Source organism: Tyto alba, unplaced genomic scaffold (genome assembly GCF_018691265.1).
Source record: "Tyto alba isolate M040663 unplaced genomic scaffold, T.alba_DEE_v4.0 Super-Scaffold_2, whole genome shotgun sequence".
Taxonomy (NCBI): Eukaryota; Metazoa; Chordata; class Aves; order Strigiformes; family Tytonidae; genus Tyto; species Tyto alba.
The window spans coordinates 55493999-55518274 of NW_024881282.1; the positions used below are offsets into that span (position 1 = coordinate 55493999).

A 24276-nucleotide genomic window follows, 5' to 3' on the forward strand; every position below is an offset into this window, starting at 1 on the left:
ACAGAGATACCTATGGAGAAAATACTGAACGCATTTGAAGAGGCCAAGTGAGGTTTTCTAAGTTCAAGGGACTGAGATGTTTCTAATCTCAGACTCGGTGCCCAAAAACTGGATTTACCACCACATTAAATGAGATTCTTCAGGCCACAATTTATTTGATATGTTGTTTTCAGTGGTAACAACTGCTAAGGTGCACCCAGGACCCCTAATGCCTTGCCACTTGTTCCCTGATTCATATTATTGCACCTGGAATCCTTTGTGGGGCCAAATGACAAACCAGATGAATGAACAGAGCCAGATTAAAAATAACTCCAGCAAAAAAACCCCATCATGATCTGGCTTCCTGTAAGGCACCACAGGCAGCTGTGCTCACACCGTGGAAAAGGTGGTAGGGGCAGGTCTGAGCAGGCAGCCTGCTGCATGGGAAAATCCAGCCAAAGTCACCGCTGCTTGAGAAAATGGTATGAGGAACCATTTACAGGGATACTCTTGTTTGGCTGCACTCCCTCATCCTCCCCACTTGAGAAATTGGCCAAGGGTATGGAAAGGTCCTCAGGCCACAGGCTAAAGGCTGTTCAGGCACATCTGATTTGCTTGAAGGAATAGTGCTAGAGACAGCTTCGAGCCACTCACGACTACTTGCAGCTATAATGACTTTCCCTGTCAACTGCAGGCAGGTCCGCTTTGCCACAAGTCTGTACACTCAGGTCCTGGTTCATGGAGGGGTCCTGGCCAGGGAGAGTTCTCACCATCCACCCCACCGGGCTTGCCGTTCTGTGTCCAAACCTTCTTCTTAAATACATGCTCTTCTGAATCAGGGCTTTTTACAATAGTCCATTCGTTACAGCTCTGGAGATCAGTGTATGCCACTACATAACAATAGCAACAACAAAGGGTTGTTTGCATTTGCAAAGTAGCGAGTAGTAGCTTCTTTGGTAGAATTACTCATTTGTGTGAGCTGTTCTAATGTATTTTATAATTAAATATATACTTAATTTAAAAACATCTGTTTAAGAACATAAATTAGAGAATGAAGTATTTGGAAAGCGTGAGAGCAAGTTTAAGAGATTTAAAATGCGAAAGTCAGGCAGCTACACTTAAAAATTAAAAAAATTCTACCACTTCATATTTAATTGTTGCCATTTTGTAGACAATGACATATATTCAAAAGCCATGTAAGCGATTATGGTTTTAGTTTTAACTCCGAATATCGTCTTGTTGGTTTTATTTTAACATACTTCATAGTTTATTTTTTATGACACGCAGCCATATATATGTGTGAAAAGCACATTTATTTATAATTTAAGAGATTAATTTCTATACAAACTGAAATATACACATGGCTAAGTTTGTTGGCTAGATCTCTTCTGATATTATTTTTAAATTGTATTATTTTACTAATAAGATGCAAGTCCAAGGGTTTAACATTGCCCCAGGAGAATTAGTCTCTGAGGAACACATTGCTCACAGCTGCAGTGAAATATCCATCACTGAAAATTTCAGCACTTTTAATTCCATCTCAGTGACATCAGTGGGATAACTGAACTATTACTCACATGTGGTACTCGGTGAGTGTGGGTATGATTTTATCAAAATTCTAGGAAAGTAATTTTGCATTTATCATTAGCAGGTTTTTTCTAACAAAAAATCAGAATGAAAAATATTAATGTGGATAATGTGGTGTATTAGCGGAGGAAATTTTTTTCATTATGATTAAAATAAGATGTAATATTCTCAAAGTTTAAAATGATCTGCAAACGTCTTTCTGTTTACTTTAGTTTCTAGATTTTTGTTTGTTTGTTTCCACAAAATTGGGAAATTCATACTGTAGAAGTAGCTTAGCCAACCTTGTGGAGACTTTTCTGATTCTAAATCACTCAAAGGTTAACTCAATTATCAAGTGTCTGCAATTCAATGAAAGCCAGGGTTTCTTAATCACTGCTGCCAGACTTGTGCCCAGCTTGATCATGCCTGTGGTAGTACTGCTTCAATTTTGACACCGTAGATGTGGGACGAGGCACCTAATAATCCACATTGTGGCACTGTGTCTCCTGACCCACCTAGGATGTGGTAGGATGCCAGCACTGTTGTTGGCGTCTCTAGAAGTTTGCTTTTTCTACTGCCAAGGTCAGCAGAGTCCAAAGTGAAATGTACACTGAGCTATTTTCCTTGTAGCAATGCTAAAGCATTGTACCCTTTTATCCTATTTATTTCCTCTCCATAAACTGCAACAGCAATAGAGACCACAACTGCAAGGAGGGTCCCTGAACCAAAAGTTTCTTGTTTGGAGATGACAGCACACAACCAGAAAAGTATTTCAAGATTCAGCATGTGCAACACTCTGCACTGCTAACTATTGCCTTTGATAGATTGGAATGCGTGGAGAGGCCAGTGAAAGGGAGCAATGACTGAGAGGAGATGACTAGGCTGCAAACCTGGGAGGGAAAACAACAAAAAGAAAAACTTCACGACAGACAACGTTCATGGAAATGTGTGCTGATGGTTCTCTTAGCTTACCCTAGCAGAAAACCCACCTGACAAAGTCACTGAGGGCCAGGAGAAGTGCCACAGCCGTTAGGAAGTGGACAAAGCTCAGTCTCCTAGTGTCAGCCGGCAGCTAACAGGGCTATTTGGAAGGTGACATCTGCATTTCAGAGGCTTCCCAAACCACGTTGCCTGAATGCGAGAGATGTAAAAGAGGCCATAGAAAGTTTTGCTTGTGTAGGATTCCCACAGAGCATCAGAGCCACAAACAGGATTCATACCAGTATCCCTTACAGTTTCTCCCAATTCCATATTAACGAGATCAATACAAAGAGCGCGTTGCAGACCACCGTTCACCAATCTGGCCAGCTGGTGCACAGTGCTGGGGTTCGCTACAGCTCCCGCTGGGCTCTAGCTGGCGCCCAGAGCAGCAGGCTGTGTTTGCTGCTCTCTGATCCAGCCTGCTCCTTGATGCTCCCACTCAGAAAGTCAGACTTCATTGGCAAACAACTCTATTGCAAGTAACCATCTCAGCAGCTGTGGAAGTGGTGCAATGTGCATTTGGCCAGCTTCTTACTGGGACAGTGCTTGCTTATTTTGTTTTATATAATAACTGGGAAAGCAACAGGCAACCAACAGCAGAAAGGGGGGAGCGAGTCCAGACGACACTACAGCCTGCTGTGACTCACTGGTTCCCAGTGATGGCAACGGGATAGCTTTATGCAAAATCTCAAGTGCTGCTTGCTGAGCTGAGACACTGGATATTCATTTTGTGAGAGCTGTAAACTGTGTCCTCCTAAGCTTTTACCAGCTTTCTGTAGCCCTCTCCACTCCTCTCCCCTCCTTTTATATCTGACCCCCAAATGGGATACAGTACTTCATCTCAGACCTCACCAGAATATTATTTCTTTCTCTCACATAGAAAACTCCAACTGATACATCCCAAAATGCCGCCTTTGATGTTTCACTGTTGACACATACTTAGTCATGCACTACTAGATCCTTTTCCACAGGGTCCTAATTTTGTATTTGTACATGATGCTTCACTTAAGCATAGCTCTTCCCTGTTGTTTTACTAAATCTTACAAGATTTTATCTGTTAATGAATCCTTAATACAACTTGTTACATTAGCAGACAACAAAGCAAACTATTACAGAGGTATAATAAAACTGAAAACTAGAGCAATTCATATTTGTGAGAAATTTGGCCTCTTACTGTTACAACAACATTTAAAGTACCTATAATAGAAAAATTTTGAGAAATATGCTTACATTTTAGTCTATTTAGCTATTTAATGTGTATATTTGAAGGCACAGAGTGGGAATCGTCTAGAAATCCAGCGTCTATCCTAGTGATAAGGCTCTTTCTAGTCAGTGGAGAAGGAGAAAATCCTCCAGAGGCTGATTCATTCCAAAAGCCTTGACTGCTTGTTTTAGAAAGGTAGTAAACACTCTCTGGATGTCTTTCTCCACTGACTACAGAAGAAGCCAAGACAACTGCTTTAGAATAGATACCAAACTTCCAAATTGCTAAAATTACATGAGATGAGTCCCAGCTGCAGCTTGTTCCCCCATTGGAACAGACAAACAGATCTAAATTCTTCAAAGATTTAGGCCGTAACTCCCATTGATTTCTCACTGTGAGATTCTTTTGGCTGTTGACTTCAATGAGAACTACACACATAAAAGTGGTGAATACTTAACATCGAGGGCCGCAAAATGCTGACAAAGACCTTACCAAATTTGCCTGTGATGATGAGAGCAGATGTGGCCTTTAAGCACCTGCACCTTTCCTCTGGCAGAAATTTCCATCCCGGTTGCTTCAGGTGCAGTAACCCCCCCCCCCCCCCCCCCCCCGTGCCAAGGAAGGAGAGGAGAAAAGTGGAGATGTTACTGTCCGGGAGACAGGGCATCTCTTTTGGATTCCCTTTTTGGCCACTTCTTGATCCTTTTTTACCACAAAATGTTTAAAAACCCCAACAAACTAAAACAATGAGTAGAACAGACCTGACAGGTGTTTTATTGCAGTAGCACCATCCTGAAATTATGTCTACTTATTTTTATTCAAATTGACAACATTTCAACTTGAGTGTTCCTTAATGACATAAAACTAACTCCTCTTTTTTCTTCTTTGAAGTTACATCATTGTAGATGTTGATTGTTTAATTGTCCTTCCAATCATGCACTTAACTTCCCACTTAGCCCCATGCAGGACATGACTTGAAGACATTAACAATCATCACTAATGTGGATTGCCTTAGGATGTTTAAGTTTATTTGTAATGGAGGCAAACACTCACTGTTTGGATGAATTCTATAAAAGCTGAACATTTTCTGCCCTAGGCAAAGTTTTCAGATAGAGTTCATATGGTTTTTCTGGTTGTAATCAGTGCATTCAAATTATGTATAATTTGGTTTTCATGGTTTCAGTGTTGGATCATATAAAGTCGAGTATAATTACTACTAAAAATAAATTTCTGTATGCACCTTGGGATATTCACCATGGACTTATGACACACTAGTAGGAGAGTCACAATTACTAGGAAATTTTTTAAGAAAAATTTATTATTTTCCTCAAACACAAGTGAAATTGCAATGGTTAATCACAGGAGTTGAAATAAATGGTCATGAAGTCTTAGAGCTATTATAAACTGAAAGTAATATAAATTGCTATACTCAATGGGCAGAAGAAAAGGAGTGTGGGAAACCTTTGCTTTTAGTGTAATTTCCATGAAAAATACTCCACGATATTGGATGAGATACTTGTTTACACAAAGTAAAGGAGTGAAAAAGGTCTTCTGCATCCAATAAGGAGTTTTTGTGGGACTCTAGTAACATCCAGACAGGTACCAGAGGCAAAACCTTCTACTGCCTATTGCAAGTGATATTGTGTATGCAAGCAGCTTCTGCAAAAATCATGTCCTGCTCCACTTTTATTTTTTTTGAGCAGGATGGGTCTCACTGGTTCATCTCTCTCTCCAGCTGTGGCTTTAGAAAAAGTTTTGTCAGCCTTAAGATTTTTTTTCTTTTTTTTTTTTTTTTTAAACAGATTAAATCAGGGAACCTGCAATAGGGAGTGATGATCTTGAGCGGATGAACTCTTTATTTCCTTCTCCCAGATAATCCTACATGTCATCTTTGGAAATAAAATAGAATTGGGAAAGTTTAGGAATAAACAGACAGAACATTAATTCTGCCATTTACTGATAGGGAAGTGGATAGATAGGTCACTGATTTCTATCTTGCTCTATCAGAATTGAGAAGTGTCAGAGCATAAGCAATGTTGTTCTGCTTTGCTTCTACTTTTTGCTGCTGAACACTACCTAAATCACTTTATTTACCCATGAAAAGCAGAAAATCGAAAAAGAATACTAGACACAGATTTTGATTACCTGGTGATCCAGGAGTATATAGGGAGACTCTTAATTCCCAAGGTGGCCTTAATGGACATAATCATTTAGTAGATGTAACTGTTCACTTCTTTTGACATAAATCCTTCAGATTTAGCTGTATATAACTACGTACAACTACATGCAATTGCCTCTTGAGGTGGCTTGAGACTCCTTTGAAAACTGACTAAAAAACCTGAATTTAGCTTAAGCAACCTGTTAAAGTTAATAATATTATAAAAGGTGTTCTAATTTTAACTTTCAACAGAAAACGTATCTTAATTTGGTTTTGCTTAACTTAGTAATAGGTAAATTACTTACTTTTAATAAACTGCTAAAACCAGCCTGATTGAAGGTTGCCCTTTTCTGGAGGTAGGTTACTTGAAAGCAGTATCCGATTTCAATGCGTTAATGATATGTAAAAAAAAAAAAAATCAGACAGCTTCTGGGTGTGTCTTTTGCCTGAAGTGAATGCATATTTTAAACAACATATGTTTGGACTTGAATCTGTACACCGGTGTTTATCTGATTTAAAATAATCAGGGACTGAAAAAGATACTTTTAGAGTCAACCCATAACATCCCAATGCAGAGTCTACAGTTCTCTATGCAACCCCCTTTCCTCTACTCCCAACTCACCCAGACTACTATTCTCAGTAGTCTCCTGGATGAAACCAATCTCATTAGCCAAAGAGAGAGCTTGAGGGTCTAGTTTTACAAGAATTCTTCTCTACAGCCATGCTTCCCCCTCCTCAACATCATCCCCTCAGGCTGACCTATATTCAGGCTGCCGTGGAAAGGGCCCGTCTTTGCGTAACCACCACAGATAAGTTCTCTTCCTTGTGCAGTTACATGGAAAACTGGATGAGGGAATTATTCCAACTCAGAACTAAAGCGGGGTGTGTGGGGGTGTGTGTGTGTTGTTATTTTTGATAGGGTTTCAGACAAATCAGTAATGCTGATGCCAAACAAAGGTTGGCAGAAATGCTTTGCTACATGTGGAGATAACATGGTAGAGGAATGTGAGACCTCTCATTTTTATACAAGCTTACTTAGGGCAGATGCATTATAGTCCAGCCAAACCTGTGAATAAGACATTTGTATTTGCTTAGGCACAGTCATGATGCAGTCTCAACCTAAAACTAATGATGAGGAGACCCCTGGGCTTGGGGGCTGCCAGTGCTTGAAGCGTTTGTATCAGATGCAGAATCGGTCCCTGACACTTCTGAAGACAACAAATGTCCCTGTGGGAAGAAAGACTTTCTGTCACGGATTCTGAAGTACAGCATATAAACATTTTAGAATTCATAATATAATCAGTTTTACTGTTTTCTTGGGTATTTTGAGAAAAGAAGCTGCAAAGATAAATGGATTAATTTTCTGAATTGATTTACCTTGCTTAATTTAAAACAGCTTCATATATTATTAGCACTAAATATGCATTAGGTTTTTCTAAGGGCACAGCATTCCATGACTGCATGAGTGGTTTTCAAAATTGCAAAACCAGAAGTTCTTGCCTTTTTCATCATTTTAATCTTTTTTTTCTGCTTTCTCTTCTCAGATTCTCTCGTTCCATACCTCACATATGCATGATGTATATTGTTGACTGCTATGATAAAGTAAGTTCAAAATGCTTTGTTTCTATTTCTTCTTTCCTTTGAATGTTAAAACTGACAGCTTAATGACTCCGTTGCCACTTACTAGTGAATCACAGCCTTTGCCAACACTCAAGATAAGACAAGCTCACTTTTCCCAAATAAGAGGCCCTTCGCTGTGCTCTCTACAAGGCTTAGTTACTTTAAATCCATTTTAATTTTAGTAAGGTGCTCAGTAATTCTCTGGAGCAACATAAACATGAAGGTCTTCCTCTTGAATTTTTGATTGCTTTGCCAAAGTAGCCAATATAGCATATTTTACCTAAATAGGAACACAACATGTTCAAGCGTCCCTGTATCTTGGTGTGATGGTGTGAAACAACTGGACAGCTAGAACAAATGCTGGTACTTTTGAAAGAGAAGGAAGTTTTCCCACTGACTTCAATGGGAACAGGTACAGGCTAATGATAGATAGCTTTGACAGTCTGGATTTGTCACTGTCCTACTGGCTGTTTAGAACAGCTCAGTGTTTCATAGGCTTTCCTGATCTAATGCCACCATGAAGTTTTTGAAAAAAGGTGGCTGCAAGGAAACTGAACTATGACACGTTGATGCTGCTAAGTCAGTTTTCATTTACAAATATATGAGTATCTTGTAAATAAATACTAATTATTTTTTTTACCCTTTGTTTCTTTGCTTTTATGTGTAGAAAGAATGTGTGTTCCTGCAGTGTTAGTTTTCCTGCAGCAATTTCCTTAACAGCAGTGGTCAATGGAGCGCAAGCTGACAAAACACTGCACAGCTCTGCACACCACCCTGTGCACTTGAAACAGTTGTGTTGACAGTAGCACGTGAATGTTTGTAGTTACTGAGGACTTGCCTGCCTGACTTGAAAATTCATGATTCCCGATTAAAATGTAGTTTCTTGAATTTAACCTGTGCCCTGAGATACACATGGGAACAGTAAGAGCCGGGACAAAGTTTCAGCCTTACAAATCTTGCTATCAGAGCTGTCAGGATTTCGAGGCTCCAGGTTCCCAGTGTCTAAGATGTCTACAGCCTTTCAGGTGAAACGTATAAAGGTGGGAGAGAAAGCACAGTGTCTGACGTCTGCTGCTGCAGAGTAGGGGTGTGTGAAGCCTACAGTAATTGAATCCGTTGCAGGGTCCAGGCTTACATATGGAACTTGAACAATAGGTATTTACTTAAATTACATAGATTACCTCAGAGATGTGGAATCTGTACGCCCTGCCCACTTCCCTGAACCTCTGGAGCTGGGATCCTGTGGGGAACATAATGGGCTTAATTACGGTGTCTGGACTAGCCGCGCAGGACCCGGAAGGCAGGAGTTAACCTCACCTCACCTTTTGCATGCCGGTGACCCCAGGCTTGGCTGGGAACCTGTTGGGGCCTCTGGAGCAGCTCCTGGATTGCCCCGACTCGCGCGGAACGGCGCGGCGGCGAAGGGGAATCCTGCGCGGGCAGGGCCCCGGCGCCCTCACCTTCCCTGGGCAGTGGGCGACGCTCAGGGCACCCAGGCCCCGGCACCCAGGGCCCGCCGCCCGTTCCCGCCCGCCCCCAGAGAGCCCGGGGAAAGGCAGCGAGGGCCCACACGTGCGCCCGCCGTGCTGCGAGAAGCCGGCCGTCGGCCGTACCCCCTCCCCCGGGGGGGGCGGGCAACGGGCCCGGGGTACCGCCGCGGGCTGGCAGCAGCGGGGCGCGACGCCAGCCCACCCGCGTACCTGCCCAACATCCTACGCGTTCCACTCCCCCCCCCCCCCCCCCCCAGCCCCGCGGGGCCATGCCGGCCGGGGGCGGGCGGGGGTTGCAGCTGTCACATGGCAGGGGGAGGGGGCTGCGGCGGGGCGGGCCGCGCTCGGGGCTCCCCCGGCCGCGCAGAGGCGGGCTGAAGCAGCGGAAAGTTTGCGGAGTGGCTGGCGGCCGGCCGCGCCCCGAGCCCCCCCTCCCTCCCCTGCGTCCCATCCCGCTTCTCCCTTTACTTTTTTTCTACGCTCTCCAAGCCCCCCCCCCCCCCCCCCCCCCCCCGCCCCGTCTCCCACCGCCTTTCCCCCCTTGGCAGCGGCTCCGGGGCATGAGCGGGAGCCGCCACCCGCGCTGAGAGGCGGGAGGTCGCGCCGCGCCTGGCTCTGTCAGTGAGGGAGCGCCAGGGACGGGAGAGCGCGGGCAGCGGCTGCGAGCCCGCCATGCCCCGCCGGCCCCGAGCGGCGCCCGTCGCCCTCCTGGCCCTTCTGCTGCTGCTGCTGCTGCTGGGGGGTCCCGCCGCCCCGTGCCCCCCGCCCTGCCGCTGCGCCGGGCACCTCGTCGCCTGCAGCCGCCTGGAGCTGAGCCGGCTGCCCGAGCGGCTGCCGCGGGGGGCGGTGCAGCTGTGAGTATCGGGGCGGCGGGCTCCGCGGGGGGTGGTGGTGGTGGTGGTGGCGGCGGGGCAGGGGGTGCCGGCCCCGCGCCCGATCCGCCATCTTCTGCCCGTGGCGGGGCGAGGTGCCCGGCGGGACCTGCCGTCCCGTCGGCGGGCGGGCTTTGGGGAAGGGCAGCGCGGGTTTTGCGGCGGAGCGAAGCGGGAGGTGCCGGTGGTGAGGTGCGGGGCGGGCGGGGTCCATCGGGTGGGCCGCGGCCCCGGGAGGCGGTGGCGGTGAGCGCCCGGGCTGAAACCGGGCCCTGCAGCGCGGCTCGGCACTCGGAGAGGGGAGGAAGAAAGTTCTGAGGGCTTCCTTGGGAAGCGTGTTATAATCGTCAGGTTAACGCTGATCTGTGCGATGGGAGAGCTGGTCTCGGTTTTATTTGCGTAGTTCTTCCACTTCGTTCCCTGGTAGTTTTTGCTTTAATGGTTTTGCTGTCGCTGGAGCTTGTCCCGCTCGGTCCGGTGGCACGGATTCACTGAATCCGCAGGAACGCGTACTGAAATGCCATCTGCAGAAAATTTACTTTCAGTGACAAACTTTTATGGACAAAGCATAAATTATGGGAGCTTTCTAAAAGCCTGAAAATAGCTGAAGGACTTTTCACATTTGTTTTTAATCTCTTGTCACTCAAAGACCTTCTATATTAGTCGTATTAATTTTCTATTACATTTCCAAAGCAGATTGAGATAAGGACTTTAAAGTAAACAGGAAGACTTTCAATTAGTTGTGGCTAATTCCGTTCAATTGCCTCGTCTGGAGGTCATGCTGCTTTACTCATGAAATGTGGATGGCTGTATTGACACCATATGGAACTGAACATAGGAATGGCTCTGGGAGTTGAATATTTCCAGGAGGGGCATAGGAAAGTGTGAGGGGAAAGAAACGTTTTGTTTTGGGTTGGGTTTTTTTCCCCTCTTTTGGTTTATGTGATTGAAGCATACGAATCAGATACCGGATCTGCTTTACATTCAACAACTGGTTTTGCTTCCTATTAAATTTCAGTCCTCCTGTTCTTTTGAACTATTTCGGTATGCTGACATAAGTTTTCTGACAAAACTTAAGGCCTTTTTGATACTAAGCTAAGCTTCATAGCTTAATTTCTTAGCTTAGCGTACTTTAGCACAGTTAAGTTAGAATTCAGGTGTGACAGCATGCTAAACGAAAAAACAAGGGGGAAAATCACAGAGCTTTCATTTTTAGAGTTGCTTTAAAAAGCATTTTGCATTAGCAGTAATCCAAATTTGTCTTTTCCACTTATGTTACTGAGAGGCAATAAAACACATTTCAGGGCTTTTTTGTTGGCACAAGGGATGTTTTTCTAATTAGAATTCCCTTGGTAGTGTAAATTGTCCTTATGTAAGTTCACATTCCTTTAAAAGTGTGAGAAAATAAGTTCCACTTGTATAAATAAGCTTTAGTCTGTTGTAAGAAACCCTGCTGTGATTACTCATTGGACAGCTGTGTCACTTGCTCTTAAAATCACAGAAGAACATCTTTTAGGTGTCACCAAACCATGTGATCTGGCCCCTTTTGTGTAAATATTTCTTTTGTTTGTGTCAAATGCCTTAGAAGTACCCTGCTCTTTCTTCCTTCCCCTCTTCTTAACAAGAGAACAAGGAAAAGTTCTGCGTTGTCTGTTACTTCCAGCTACTCCAGTACTTGGAGCTGGGATTGCGCAATCTGCAAGATCATAATGTGTTTCAGTTTTACATATGCAAAAAAGGTTGGACTATTTTGGATTATTGTTGCAACAAACTGTGCATTTACAAATTGTAAAAGTCTGTTTATGAATTTTATAGATATACGTTTACAGTGTTTTCCATGGAAGTCCATAGCAGGTATAGCCAAAGGCTAGTAGTTTAATTGCAGGCTTTCCAATCCTCTTTAGAAAACAACAGCTATTACACCATGTTCTCAACATACTAAGGTGGGATCGCCCAAGCAGGAGAGTGAAAGCTTTTGTGCCTGAGAAGGTCTACACCCACGTTAGGCTTTACGCCTTCCTCTGCCCATCCATCTACTTGCCCGGATGGAGAGCAGATTGGATGAAGTTGGTTTTTTGAAGCTCAGTTTCACTCTTTCATTCCTTTTGTGTTCAGATCTCCCAGTGAAATAAAATGAGTGTCTAATGTGGAAAGGCTGTGTGACCTCAGAATGGACAAGGAGGGAAATAAAAAATAAGTCTGAGCACTGAGTTACATCCCCTTCTTTTTGGTGGCATGAGGCTACTGCTTTGTACGCAAGTGGCTTCACAAAATGGGGTGTAAACAGGCTATAATTGCCAACTTTACAGTGGCAATTCTAGCCAAAAATACCATCTTCTGTAAGCCTGCCTTCATGGAAGATAACAGTCCACTGAAAACTGATAAACATTTGTAATGGTTTTGTGTACAAACAGTTTTGAAGTTAGATTTCCATTTGCTTCCAGGATGTGTGTCCTGAGAATGTGGTTTTGTTAGAGCTGGTGTAGCAGAGCCAGAGGCGGAGGGAGGTAGTGTTGAGCATTGGCCGGTGTCCTCCATGTGTGTAAACTCCCGGTGGCACTGCCGTACCCCTTGCCAGGTTCACCAAGGAATGCTAAAGCTGACGGTGGGGCAGGAGGGAAAGTCTGAAAGATGGTTTTCACTTGTGTTTGTATTACATCTTTAGTATTTACATTTTATAAATCCTCTAGTTCTCTACCAGAATTGCCAGAAAAAAGGGCTGTATGGTTTTCACAGCTGTTTTTCAATATTTTCCAGACTAAAACTTGAACATAGCAAGCTGATTTATGAGTCACTTTGGATCAGTGTCTTAAAACAGCTACAGCCTGGCTTTTTGTTTTTCAGCTCTCCTGATTTCTGCTGAATTAGCAGCTCTATAGGCCCCAGTGGGACTGATTAAGAAGCTGTTGCTGGATTTGCATTTTAAAATTTGACTTGGGGCTCAGGTTTCTGAGTTCTCTAAGGAAGAAGATGATAATTGTGACTAAGTGTTGTAAATTAAGTTAGAGTCTGAAAGTTATATTTATAAAATGTGTGAAGAAACACTTGCCCTCTCCCTTTATGCATTAGGCCTTCCTTTCAATTTTTTTATCACACAAACATTGATGTTCAGAGTTATATTTCAGCTTTCTAACACAGAGACTTGTGAGTTATGAAATATGGTCATACATGTAATAGAATATTGAAAATAGTTTCTTTCATAAAATGAGTTCTTAAAGGGCCTCAAAAACTATGTCATGCTTTTTCAAGTGGAGGCAATTCTGCTTAAATACTCAATCACTTTTATTAGAAATCTGAGGTGAAGAACATATATATATACTTTCTATTGTTATAAAGAATTTCTTAATCTGGTTTCTGAAGTTTCTGAGTGCATTCACTGTTACATCTTTCATGGCTTTTGAAATTCTAGTAGCAAAAGTAATCACAGAGGAGACTTTCTCCCCACTTGTAATGTGGTTTTAACAGACAAGGAAAATTCAGAAATGGAAAATGCATAGTAATAAACTCAGTGTTTTACAGTTGTCAGTTCCATTTCTATGAAGGAAAAATACTGATTAATTTTCAAACTTCAGACTTGTTTTAAGATACATTGAGAAATGAATTGGACTGAAATGTACTTGTAGCTTTGCACCAGGGATGAAAGAAGCACTGGGTCTGAGACATCTTCAGAATATAAAAATCTAGGTTTCAGAAACTTCTATAGACTTAAGCTTTACTTAGAATATTAGTAAAAGGCAAATATTTTAAATCTTGGTTCACTTCCAACCACTTTAATTTGACATAAAATTGTAACTTGCAAGGCTTTTTTTTCCCAAAGTTTCTCATGCCAGTAGTACTGGAATAATGTTTAATAAAATATTTATAATACATATTTTATCCAACAGTTGGTAGACAAGCATGTATACAGCTGTGTGAAACAGGCTATTCAGTATTGTCTGGAGGTTTGATTTTTTTGCCTTGAGTTTTTTTGCAACTCATATTTGACAGCTTGCTGTAAGTAAAGCAGGAATGAGGAATTTGTATGTATGTATTTTTCAGAGTAGGTGCTACGTGGAAAATCTGAGGGTATCTTTAGTGTTAAAAAACAAACACAAAAAACATAGTTTGAAACCTAGTGTAAGTTGTTACGCTCACGGTTGCCTTGATAGACTCCAGATGGATGTGAGCTTGAGCTATGAGTGAAAGTGTCTGGCTCCAGTGTGGTGATCATGCACAGCAGTGGTTGTAATTGCAGGATTTTTATAGTTTAAGGACTCTGCCAGATTTTTTTTTTTTTTTTTAACATGTTATAACTCCAGCAGAACAAATCTACTCACGTCTGTTACTGTCTGGTAGGTCCTTTAGGCAAACATGTTTTAAATAAACTTTTTGGAGGGTTTTTAGATGAAATGAAGAAATGCAGGTTTTTAGCACTAATGTTGAAAGCTCTTTGTTGAAATAATTACTGATTCCTAAGTCTTGTCTAAAACATGAAGAACAGTAACATATTAAGCACTAACAGCCATAACTTCACTGAATTTTCATTATTTATTTGCATAGTTCTTGCAATCCCTACAGACTAAAGCCAAATATTGAATTAAGTTTAAGGGTAAAAATTGTCTATGTCTGCTTTAAAGGACCAAGTTAGATTCCCATCTAGATCTTTGTAACAGCATATTTTTTCAGTATTTAAGTGTGCAGTATGAGAGTTTCAAATCCATGCAGCTAATGTCTTCACATGTTAAACAAAGGGATTTTTCTCCAGTCTACGGCAAGACGAATGTTTGCACTAGATTTTTAAGCAGTGAAAGATGCAGTCCTCTAACTCAAGTGTGGTTAACCTCATTTACAGGAGAACTCAAAATCATAGTGATGAAACTAACATTTGTGGGTTTTTGAAAATGTTAACACTGTATTGGTTTTCCATTTTTAAGAGGAAAATCAGTAGGGGTTTAGACACCTGGAAGAAAGCATGGATATATATTAGGTGCTTGAGTCCAGAGCTGAGTCTCAGGAAGCATCCCTTCTGTGGCCACCTGAAGGTGGTGGAGGATGTTCCCCTTCTCTATGTGGCTCCCCACCAGCCCCCAACACCCCTTTTCTTTTTTATTTTATTTTTATTTGTTTATTTTTTCTGTGCTGGAAATGCGTTTCGCACCTGCAGGCCTGCTGTGTTCCTGCTCCCGTGCAGCCCTGGCTTGGGAAGCGTAGCACACATCTCCTCCCTGCCCATGGCCCTGAGCCAGGCACTGGTGCTTGGGATTACTTTTAATGTTAGATTTTATTTATTTATTTTATTTTTTTTAACTGCTGACTCCAGAGGAGGACAAAAAGGACAATTGAATTGTCCTGGCAACATTGAACAAGTATTGGATAAAGCACCAAGCAGTTGTGGGAGTCTGAAACATGGTTTTACTGTCCCTGTGTACTGTTGAAGAAGGGGGGGTGCCTGGCTGGGTTGCAGGTTTACATCTGTGTCTGAGGATACACAATGGTGAGTGCAGAGAAAGCAGAGTTCTCTGGATCTGCAGTTGTTCAGGGCTTAGTCAAAGAGCAGAACACCTACCACAGACCCTGCACCTGGCTTGATTTAGGGTGAAGCAAGGATATGCAGATCATCAGGTTTCTTCGCTTCAGAACTTCACATGGAGAGTAGACTCATAGGTTCAACTTGAAATACAGTTCATGTCTGCATGGCTTGATGAGGACCCCAGGCATGTTGGATGACTGTTCAGTGCTTAATTAGCATGGGGAAAAGTGTCATGTAGTATGAGAAATTTCTTTACCTTTACCTGATGCTACAGCAGCTCACTGCTGAAGCGTGCTGATGCAATTCTTTATGTGTCTGCATGACAAACTCTCACTGGAGTGAGTTTAACAACTCGTTAAAAATAGTGCAGTTTTTGTTTGCTGGCTTGGATAAACTCAGTGTTTCAGTGTCCAGCAAGTGCTTGGCAGATGGCTGATTTGGTTGCAGGTGAGGTAGTGAAGGGCTGTAGTGAGGAGTGGGAAGGTGCATATTATGGTGGGTGAGTGACTAAGGGGGGATGTCTTCAGCAAGGCTAGCTGTGGTTGCAAGACCAGTCGTGAGTCTGTAGCACTTGTTCAGATCTCTATAGATGTGTGAGTTTCCGTAGTTACCTTCTCTGCCTTCTCTTGTATGGTTGTTCTTTTATTTCTGTGATGTTTCCAGTACTTCTGAGGCTACAGCAAAAGTTTCTTTGGACGCTTATTTTATGGTATTGTCAGATGTTCAAGAGGACATATGGTAAAGATGCATGGTGTCTGTAGGGAAAATAATTTCTTGACAGTGGTCAAGAAAACATAGCATTCTTGGCACCCTAGCTTGTTTTGTAGCAAACACGGCAAAGTTGCTAACAAGATTTCTTATAAACGGCATCAATATATATTTGGGTTCTTCAGTACAAAGTAACACAAGCTAAGTGCTCAAGCTACTTCTTCCAGTGTGATTAAGTGTGGCATTATTAGTATACAGATAACTTAAAACTCAGAATAAAATTAGACCTTTCTGTGTCTGTTATCTTCTGATATTGCTTAAGATCTTTATTAAATTTGGTTATTTGGGAATTGAATCCTGAATTGTGTGAAAGCATGAAAATAGAATTGAGATTTATGGACAGTCCTCATTGTGTACTTAGAATCTGTGCACTGATTTAGAGAAGTGAGAAGAGTGAATGATACAAATATTATGATTGACTTAAGGAATGAGGCTGCAATGGGTATTGGTTTATGAATTTTCCATGTAACCAAGAGGTTGCTTTAGCCAGATATTTTATTGTGAAGAGATGGGGGAAAGGGTTTTTTGTTGGTGTATATGAGTCAAAATCTTAAGATGTTATTCATGGGTCTTACACACATCCCAGTGAACAGTTCTAAATTGTTTAGGGGTATAGCAAATTCTTGGACACTGCTGGCAGTGATCAAGGTATTCACACTTATTTATACCTTGTATACTCAATTCTAATTTTACTAATACAAAAACCCCCTTTTATGTACTTGGAAACAAATGATAATGTAATATGAATTTAAATTGTATTGCTTTACCCCATATTTTATGGCAAAACTGACAGGCTGTTTATTTTTGTAACATCATAGGGACTTAAGTCACAACAAATTATCTTCAATCAAGACCAGTCTCTTGGATCACCTTCATAGTCTTCAGGAAGTGTAAGTTAATTTTTCTTAATTAAAAAAAACCCAACAAAACAACCCCCCTCAAAAAAAAAAAAAAACAAAACAAAAAAACAAAAACCAAAACCCCAAAAAAACCAAAACCAAAAACCCCCAACCAGTGTTTGTATATGCTAATTGTATAGCTACTTCTCTAGGGATAATTGGTTGGAAAACAATGATGTTTGTGGTTCTGATATTTTACATTACATGAAACTGGAATTATTTGTGAATTTTGGGGTGACACTATTTAGCAATTTACCAAGTCCAATGTACATACTTCTGATTAACATCAAAGCTGACTCTCCCTTTTCTAATATTAATAGGAAGCTGAACAACAACGAACTGGAGATCATTCCAGATCTGGGACCGGTCTCTGCAAATATAACTCTTCTGTCTTTGTAAGTAGATCTTACTCTTGTCCCTAGTTAGTGGAACTAACTCTGCAGGGTTCATGGAAATATGTGCATTACAGAGATTAAAGTGAAATAATTGGAAATAGAGCAGCTTGTGGTTAGGAAGTTGATTATGTCATATTGTTTAGCAGGTTGTTTAAAATGTGTATAATTGAGTTTAATCCTTGTAGTTTTTATGCTTCCCTCAGATACAAAGAGTGCATTAGAATTAATTTATGTTGTGGTAGTGCCCAGAAGCCTCAGCCCTGTTGTGCTAGGCATTGTACAAACATTAGAAAACGTTACACAAACTTGTACAATGCAGACTTTAAAACAAGAGTTATACTCTATCATTATGCATCTTGGCTGAAATCCCACTTGCATTAAATCATGGCAGAATTCCATTAATTTCAGTGGGCAACATGGGGAAATCCCCTCAAGACACAGCTTCAGGACAAGTATCTAGGTTAGAAGATGTTTTGCCAATACCTTTAAAATGTCTTTTTGAGCCCATTTTAATGTGTGACTTTTTTTTTTTTTTTATGGCTGCAGTTAATACATATAATTGTGACACAGGATTATGTCTATGTTCATTGTTTTGTTTGAAAGAAATTATTAGGTTACTTGATGTGGCATCTGTAATACAGGTATAAAGTTGTAAAAGGCATATAGGACCCACAACCAAAACAGCTGATTTTAAAGGAAATTTTATTTCTGAGGTTTTCAATTGAAATCAGTTTGATTTTTTTTTTTTTTTTTCTTCCTGTGACCTAATTTCGCTAAAATATTGAAGGAACTCCTAACAAAAGTAGTTACTATCATACTACTAATTGGGGGGGGGGGAGGGGCAGGGAAGACATGTTTTTCATGTGTGAGATTTGCGTTTTATCAATGGGAATCTAAAGGTAGTAATGTGTAGCCCTCTGGCCAAATTCTGCCCTGGAATACAAATTGCAAGTTACCTTTTTTGAAGAAGCCTGAAGGGCTAAAACAATACAGTAAACTTTGGAAAGTTGTTCAGTTAATTAAATTGATCACTATTCAATTGCTTGCATCTGGTGATTTATAGGGGTTTGTTTTTACTCTAGGCCCAGGTCAGCTAAGTCAGCTGGTGCAGCCGCTGTGTCTGGCCTGCTCTGTTTGAATAAGAACTAAGTGACATTTGATACTGATGTGGTTTCTTACAGATCAGAGTCAGAAAAAAATGAAAGAAAAAGCAGATGGTGTCTGACAAAAATTGTTGCATTTAAGGGTATCTTCTATTTTTCATTAGTGTTAATATTATTTTTACACTGGCATAGCATTCTGTAGTTTAAGCATTTAATTGATCTGAAGGTTGGTTTGTTTGTTTGTTGTGTTTTTTTTTTTTTTTTACCACCTTGATAAGGTTCTTTTCATCACAAGGTTGGAAATACTAACATAATAAAGTGGTTTATATCCTCCTGCCTTACTTCTGATGAATACAAAGTTGAGAATTTCTCTTAGCATCTCCTCTAGTCCTTCTCATGGAAACTTAACTAGTTTAGATGAACCTAAAATCATCCTTTTTCAGCTGTGGAAAGATTTTTTTTTTTTTTTTTTTTCCTTTGAGAGAATAAATGAAAATCAGTCACTGCTGGATTGGCTGTTACATATCCTTAGGTCACTAGCTTGGTTCATTTACTCAGGTGGTCAAACATGGAAAAACCTTTGTTAGATCTGTGCTCTGCGCTACATACTGACACTTAAAAAAAAAAAAAGAAAAGTATTTCTAAAAGCTGTTATCATATTACCAGTACAGTTAAAGTAGGTCTGGTTAGGGGTTAGCTTGTTCTCATTCTAATTTCCATTACTTCTGTGTGGTGCCGGGAGATTACTGAATATAAGTGTGCTACAGCTAAGATTTAATGTTCTATGTCCATAGCAGATTCTTTGAGTTTACTATGGTAGAAATAATTCATTATGTAATTTAAAAGTTTTACATTAACTTATGAATGTTAGTGTATAATAGTTAAAACAATTGTTTGTTCTGCATCAAAACAGACCTACACAGAATATAAAATTAGAGAGTGTTATTACATTGTTCAAAAAATAAGGCATCTTGTTTCTTTTGCAAAGGTTTCTCTTTAAAATAAAGAATAGAACCGTAGAACCGTTTAGGTTGGAAAAGACTCTTAGGATCATTGTGTCCAACCATTAACCTAGTCCACCACTAAACCATGTCCCTGAGCACCACATCTACATGTCTTTTAAATACCTCCAGGAATGGTGACTCAACCACTTCCCTGGGCAGCCTGTTCCAATGCTTGACAACCCCTTCAGTTTTTCCTAATACCTGATCTAAATATCACCTGGTGCAACTTGAGGCTGTTTCCTCTTGTCCTGTCACTTGCTACATGGGAGAAGAGATGGACACCCACTTCCCTACAGCCCCCTTTCAGGTAGTTGTAGAGAGCAATAAGGTCTCCCTCAAGCTTCCTTTTCTTACAGGTTAGAAGTTACTTATGTAAAGCTGTTAAATCTAATTTTACAGAAAATAATGTAAATAAAGAGGAATAAACATACAGCAGTTGTCTGTCATGAAAATATATGTAATATAGTGGTATCATAAATGGACAAACATTCATTCAAATGATTATTTTTTTTTTTTTAAGAAGTGAAAAAATATGTTCACTTATTTTTTCTGTGTTGGGTGTTGAATCAAACTGAGTTAATGTATCTAAGTCATGATATGGAGCAATTAGAATATAATTTTTAGAACAACTCTTCAAAGAATAGCTGTACTTGAAACATCTAATGACTTTCTTCATGATTTTAAACTTTTATATGGAAGGAGGCTGTGGAGCCTTTCCAAAACAAGCCACCATTTCCTTGTTGAGTCTTTGTTCTGACTTTCAAATAGTAGCAGAAAAGAGGGTGCTAGTCTTCTGAGACTTGATTTGATTACATTTTTTATGAGATACATATATGTTAGTTCATTACTGTCAGCTGAAAAGCCAGTTGTTTTTTCCAAGGAGTCTTCAAGGAATGCTGTGGAAGTGGTGCCCTCCTTTCTTGCCAAAATCTTCATTGTTGAAGAAAGCATCTTCTTGCAAGACATTTTTTTCACTTCTTAGTACTTGTCACTCACCTGGAGAGCCTTAGAATTTTACCTGTTCTGCAAGAATTTTCCTGCCCTGCAAAGGAAATTACACTGCTGGTATGTCTACAGTGAATAATAGTGCAGGTATCTCCATACAGCACTGTATGTCTAGATTCTTTGAACAGTATAAACAAGCATGGGTGGATTATCATGTTAGTGTTGTTTCCATTTCTGGAGCTACCTCATTTCTAGCTATCTAATTGATACTTATCTAGCTTAGACATTTACATACTGTTGAACTATGCAGGGTAAACATACCTCGAGCAGTAGATATTTGTCTCATGGTCTGTCTGCCACATGAAATAACAATGGCAACATTTTGTTTTTATGGATGCCAGTTGAGAGTTGAACACCATGGGAGAGGAAAGTGTCAGACAGGCACACACCCCCCACCACTCTGGGAAGACCTGATGTCTATGTGAAGCAGTATACAAGAACATGCAGGCACACTCTCATTACATGGCTGGAGATGCATCTATGATTTTATTCATGTGATGAGTATGTATCTTGTCACATGGCATAGGAAAGCTTCCAAGCCTCCTGGGAATCTGGAAGCTTCTGTGAACTAAATGGGTGGTACCTGGGGCTAAATCTAGTCAGGAGGATTTAGGTTGTGCAACTGTGATGACTTGTCTGACACTAACAGATATAATGTGTTCCGGACAGAGCAAAGGGTAGGATTCATCTTCCCTGCCCTAAATTCTTGACAGTTTGACATAGTAAGTATGAGATACTAACTACAGATTCTCTTCAGGGTGAATGAAGAAGAAAAGGCATGCTCTGAAGTGATTGGTCTTCCCTAAGATAATTCAGATGACTTTCCTACTGAAGCCCATCTAAGATGTCTATTTTAAACTAACTTCTATATGTCTAAAGTTAGGTTCTTTTTGAAATGTCTAGCCAATGGACTTGGGCATGCCTGTTTTACGGTAATTTTACTTGCAAAGGTCTGATTGCATCTTTCAGCATGTTTGATGATTTAAGTCAATTATTTGAAATTGATTTTTTTTTTTTTTTTTTTATCTCCTCAGACACCCAGCCCTTTTCTCTGTCTTCTGTGAGAGAAGGCAGGAAGAGAGCAGTTTATTAAAGTAGCCATTTGCCAGAGATTGCCAGCTTTCCAGTCAGCCCAGTAGCTCTAGCCAGGAGGCCAGGTTCCCCCAAGCACTGGATAACATAAGCTTTTGGGGAGAATACTGGTTACCACAAATACATAATGTACAGATGCCACCCAGTAATGTACTGTTGCCTTTTAGGTCCATCATTGCTGTAAAGTTTTGTACCTAGGTTGAATCTAGAAATAGATCGAAACCAATTAGTATAAGTACAGTAGCCTTGTATAGAAGTCCTGTGTGGTGTTTAACTACTAACTACTGTTCGCATAGGGATTTTACTTTAAAACTGCAGAAAAACTTAACTACTTTTAGTGTGATGAGTGCTTTGTAAGGGAGACACAGATTTGCAAATGCTGCAACATATTTTAAGGTTTTGTTTAAGGATATACACTTTAAATAAGAAACCCATGCTACTTTACTTGTGGAATTTTAAAAAATACGTAATTGCAGACAGCATACAACATCATCAGTGCACTATATCCTTGATTACTGTGGAAAGCAGCAGTGACTTTAAAGAGACAGAACAGCTTTGGGTATTAAAGCATTCTGCCTCCACAACTAAATTTTACTGTTGTTACCAAAATGTATATGTAGAACTAGAATTAATGTTAAAAATCCATGTTTCTTATTACCCACACCCAGAATACGTTATATAGTAATCATCTTGCTGTCTGGAGGGACTAGAAAAGCTGTACATACCAAAGTCTCTAGTGTATATATTGAAATTCTGATGTTAGGCTAGCTTCAAATGATGGAGTGTTTTAAATAAACTTGTGATTTTACATTTTATTGACTAGAAATTATTTTATTTAAAAGCACTACTACATATGGTGCAGGTGATTTAGATGGAAATATCCTTGTAGCTTATGTTGTAAAGACTGCTCATGCTAGTCTGGAACACAAACAAATATTCGGTCTTACTAAAGTTAGAGTGGAAAATACAAAGTTCATGGTGCGGAAGTAAAAGGAGCATGGATGATTTACAGGTCAGTAATGTCTTCCAAGTTTTAAATTAATATGTGGTTTGTATTGGGTTCCCACTTTCTTCAGAATGTGAAGTCTTCTGTTCATAAGAGACATACGAAATATGCAACATGGTACAGGTTTTCCTCTGCTGTTCTGAGGCGATGCTCCAACCCCATCTGTACAGGAAACCTTTAAGGCAATTAAAACAAGGAATCTCATGGCCATTCACTTTTGAGTACTGAGATGATGAAAAATGTTGCAAGTATTGAGGAGCTGTATTGAAATGTGCCCACTGGTTTGTTAGGTGCTGGACTGAATCCACAAGTCACTTTTCTGAAGGCTTTCTACAGCATTTGGTTTGTAATGCTCAGTATATGCTGAGTTCAAATGCATCATCTTTGAAGACATGTGTCTTGTGTCCCGGGTGTTTGAAAAGGTAAATGAACAAAAAGTATTAAGAAAAAAGATTGGTCAGGAGATAAAAACAGGACAAAAGGACTGTAAAGCAGCCAGTCTTAAGTGATTGCAGGGGTCACAAGTTTTCATAGTAAGCAAAACTGTTTCAACTCTAAATGTAGCTTTCTGATCAGCCACTATAAAATGACTCTGATAACTTGGTTATGATTACTTGATTATTAAACTCAGGCCTTTGGTGTTCAGTGAACACTTCTGAAAAGCACACCTAAAAGCTGGAAGTGAATTGCTGTACTGAAAAAAGTACAAATTAATTATCTTCAAAGGAAAAAAAAATAGCAAAATTATCTAAGACATCAACAATGATTTGTTTTAAAAAAAAAAAAAAAGTTTTGATCACGTAGAGCAAACAAAACCCCAGGGAATAACTAAAAAGTTTTTCTGGGTCCAGACCATAGTCTGTGCTCTGAATGGAAGGTTCTACTTGTTGCTCATCTAATGTGCACAGCTGCAGTGGGGAATTAATTGGAGAAGATAATCTGCAAGTTTTAGTGTGTATTAGGCTTCATAAATAAGCTCTGAAATTTTAAAATTGTTACCAGAAGAGCCCAGACTTACCTTTATGTCTTCCTATATTAGCTCCTTCCTGCTTCCTTGTTTAGTTGCTCATTAATCCTGATTTCAGTCATCAGTAAAATGTCTTCAGCGGACAGCACGCTTTGCTCTGATCTGAATAAAATCCCATTGATGAAAGACCTGGTTACAACATGATTGTTTCTTGAGATTGTTAAAACATTGTGCTATCAGACAGTGGAGACAGAGCTAACTCCAATGTGATACAAATTTTCAGTATGTGGAGTTTATGATACTGCAGTGTCAGTATCTTCACTTGAAGGGCTTTCAGGGTGAATGAGATTGTTCAGGCTACCTAACTTAAATATGTAATCTAAAAAAGGATTTTTCTTCATAGCTCTTAAAACTAAGTAAACTAACTCTTAAATTGAAGTGGCTTGTCATAGTTATTTGCTAAACAAAATGCTGAGCTTGTGACTAAAGATGTGCAAATTCATCTGTATTGTACGCAACTTTGTGCTTGCTTCCATTCCCCTTACCAGGAAAAACAAAATAGTCTTACCTTCCTTATATGGGAGGGAATAATAGAGCATATGCTGGTCACTGATTTTCATCCTTGGTTTAAAAAAAAAAGTCTTTGTTTCCAAAAAGA

At 40.4% G+C, this 24276-nt stretch overlaps 1 protein-coding gene and 1 long non-coding RNA gene across 2 annotated transcripts in view; one reads left to right on the forward strand and one right to left on the reverse strand.

Annotated features, from left to right (window-relative positions):
* Positions 1 to 4673: 4673 nt before the first annotated feature.
* LOC116963366 lies at positions 4674 to 9197 on the reverse strand. Its single transcript, XR_004408120.2, has 3 exons — positions 8831 to 9197; positions 8690 to 8748; positions 4674 to 7115 (listed from the first exon to the last, which is right to left on the reverse strand). It is a non-coding gene; the product is annotated as an uncharacterized LOC116963366 (long non-coding RNA).
* A 316-nt stretch (positions 9198 to 9513) lies between these two features.
* Positions 9514 to 24276, forward strand: part of LRIG3 (leucine rich repeats and immunoglobulin like domains 3) — a 44168-nt gene continuing 29405 nt past the window's right edge. The window contains exons 1-3 of the mRNA XM_042793354.1: positions 9514 to 9852; positions 16966 to 17037; positions 17367 to 17441. Coding sequence (XP_042649288.1) covers positions 9671 to 9852; positions 16966 to 17037; positions 17367 to 17441 — 329 coding nt within the window. The 5' untranslated portion in view covers positions 9514 to 9670. The remainder of the gene's footprint in view (positions 9853 to 16965; positions 17038 to 17366; positions 17442 to 24276) is intronic.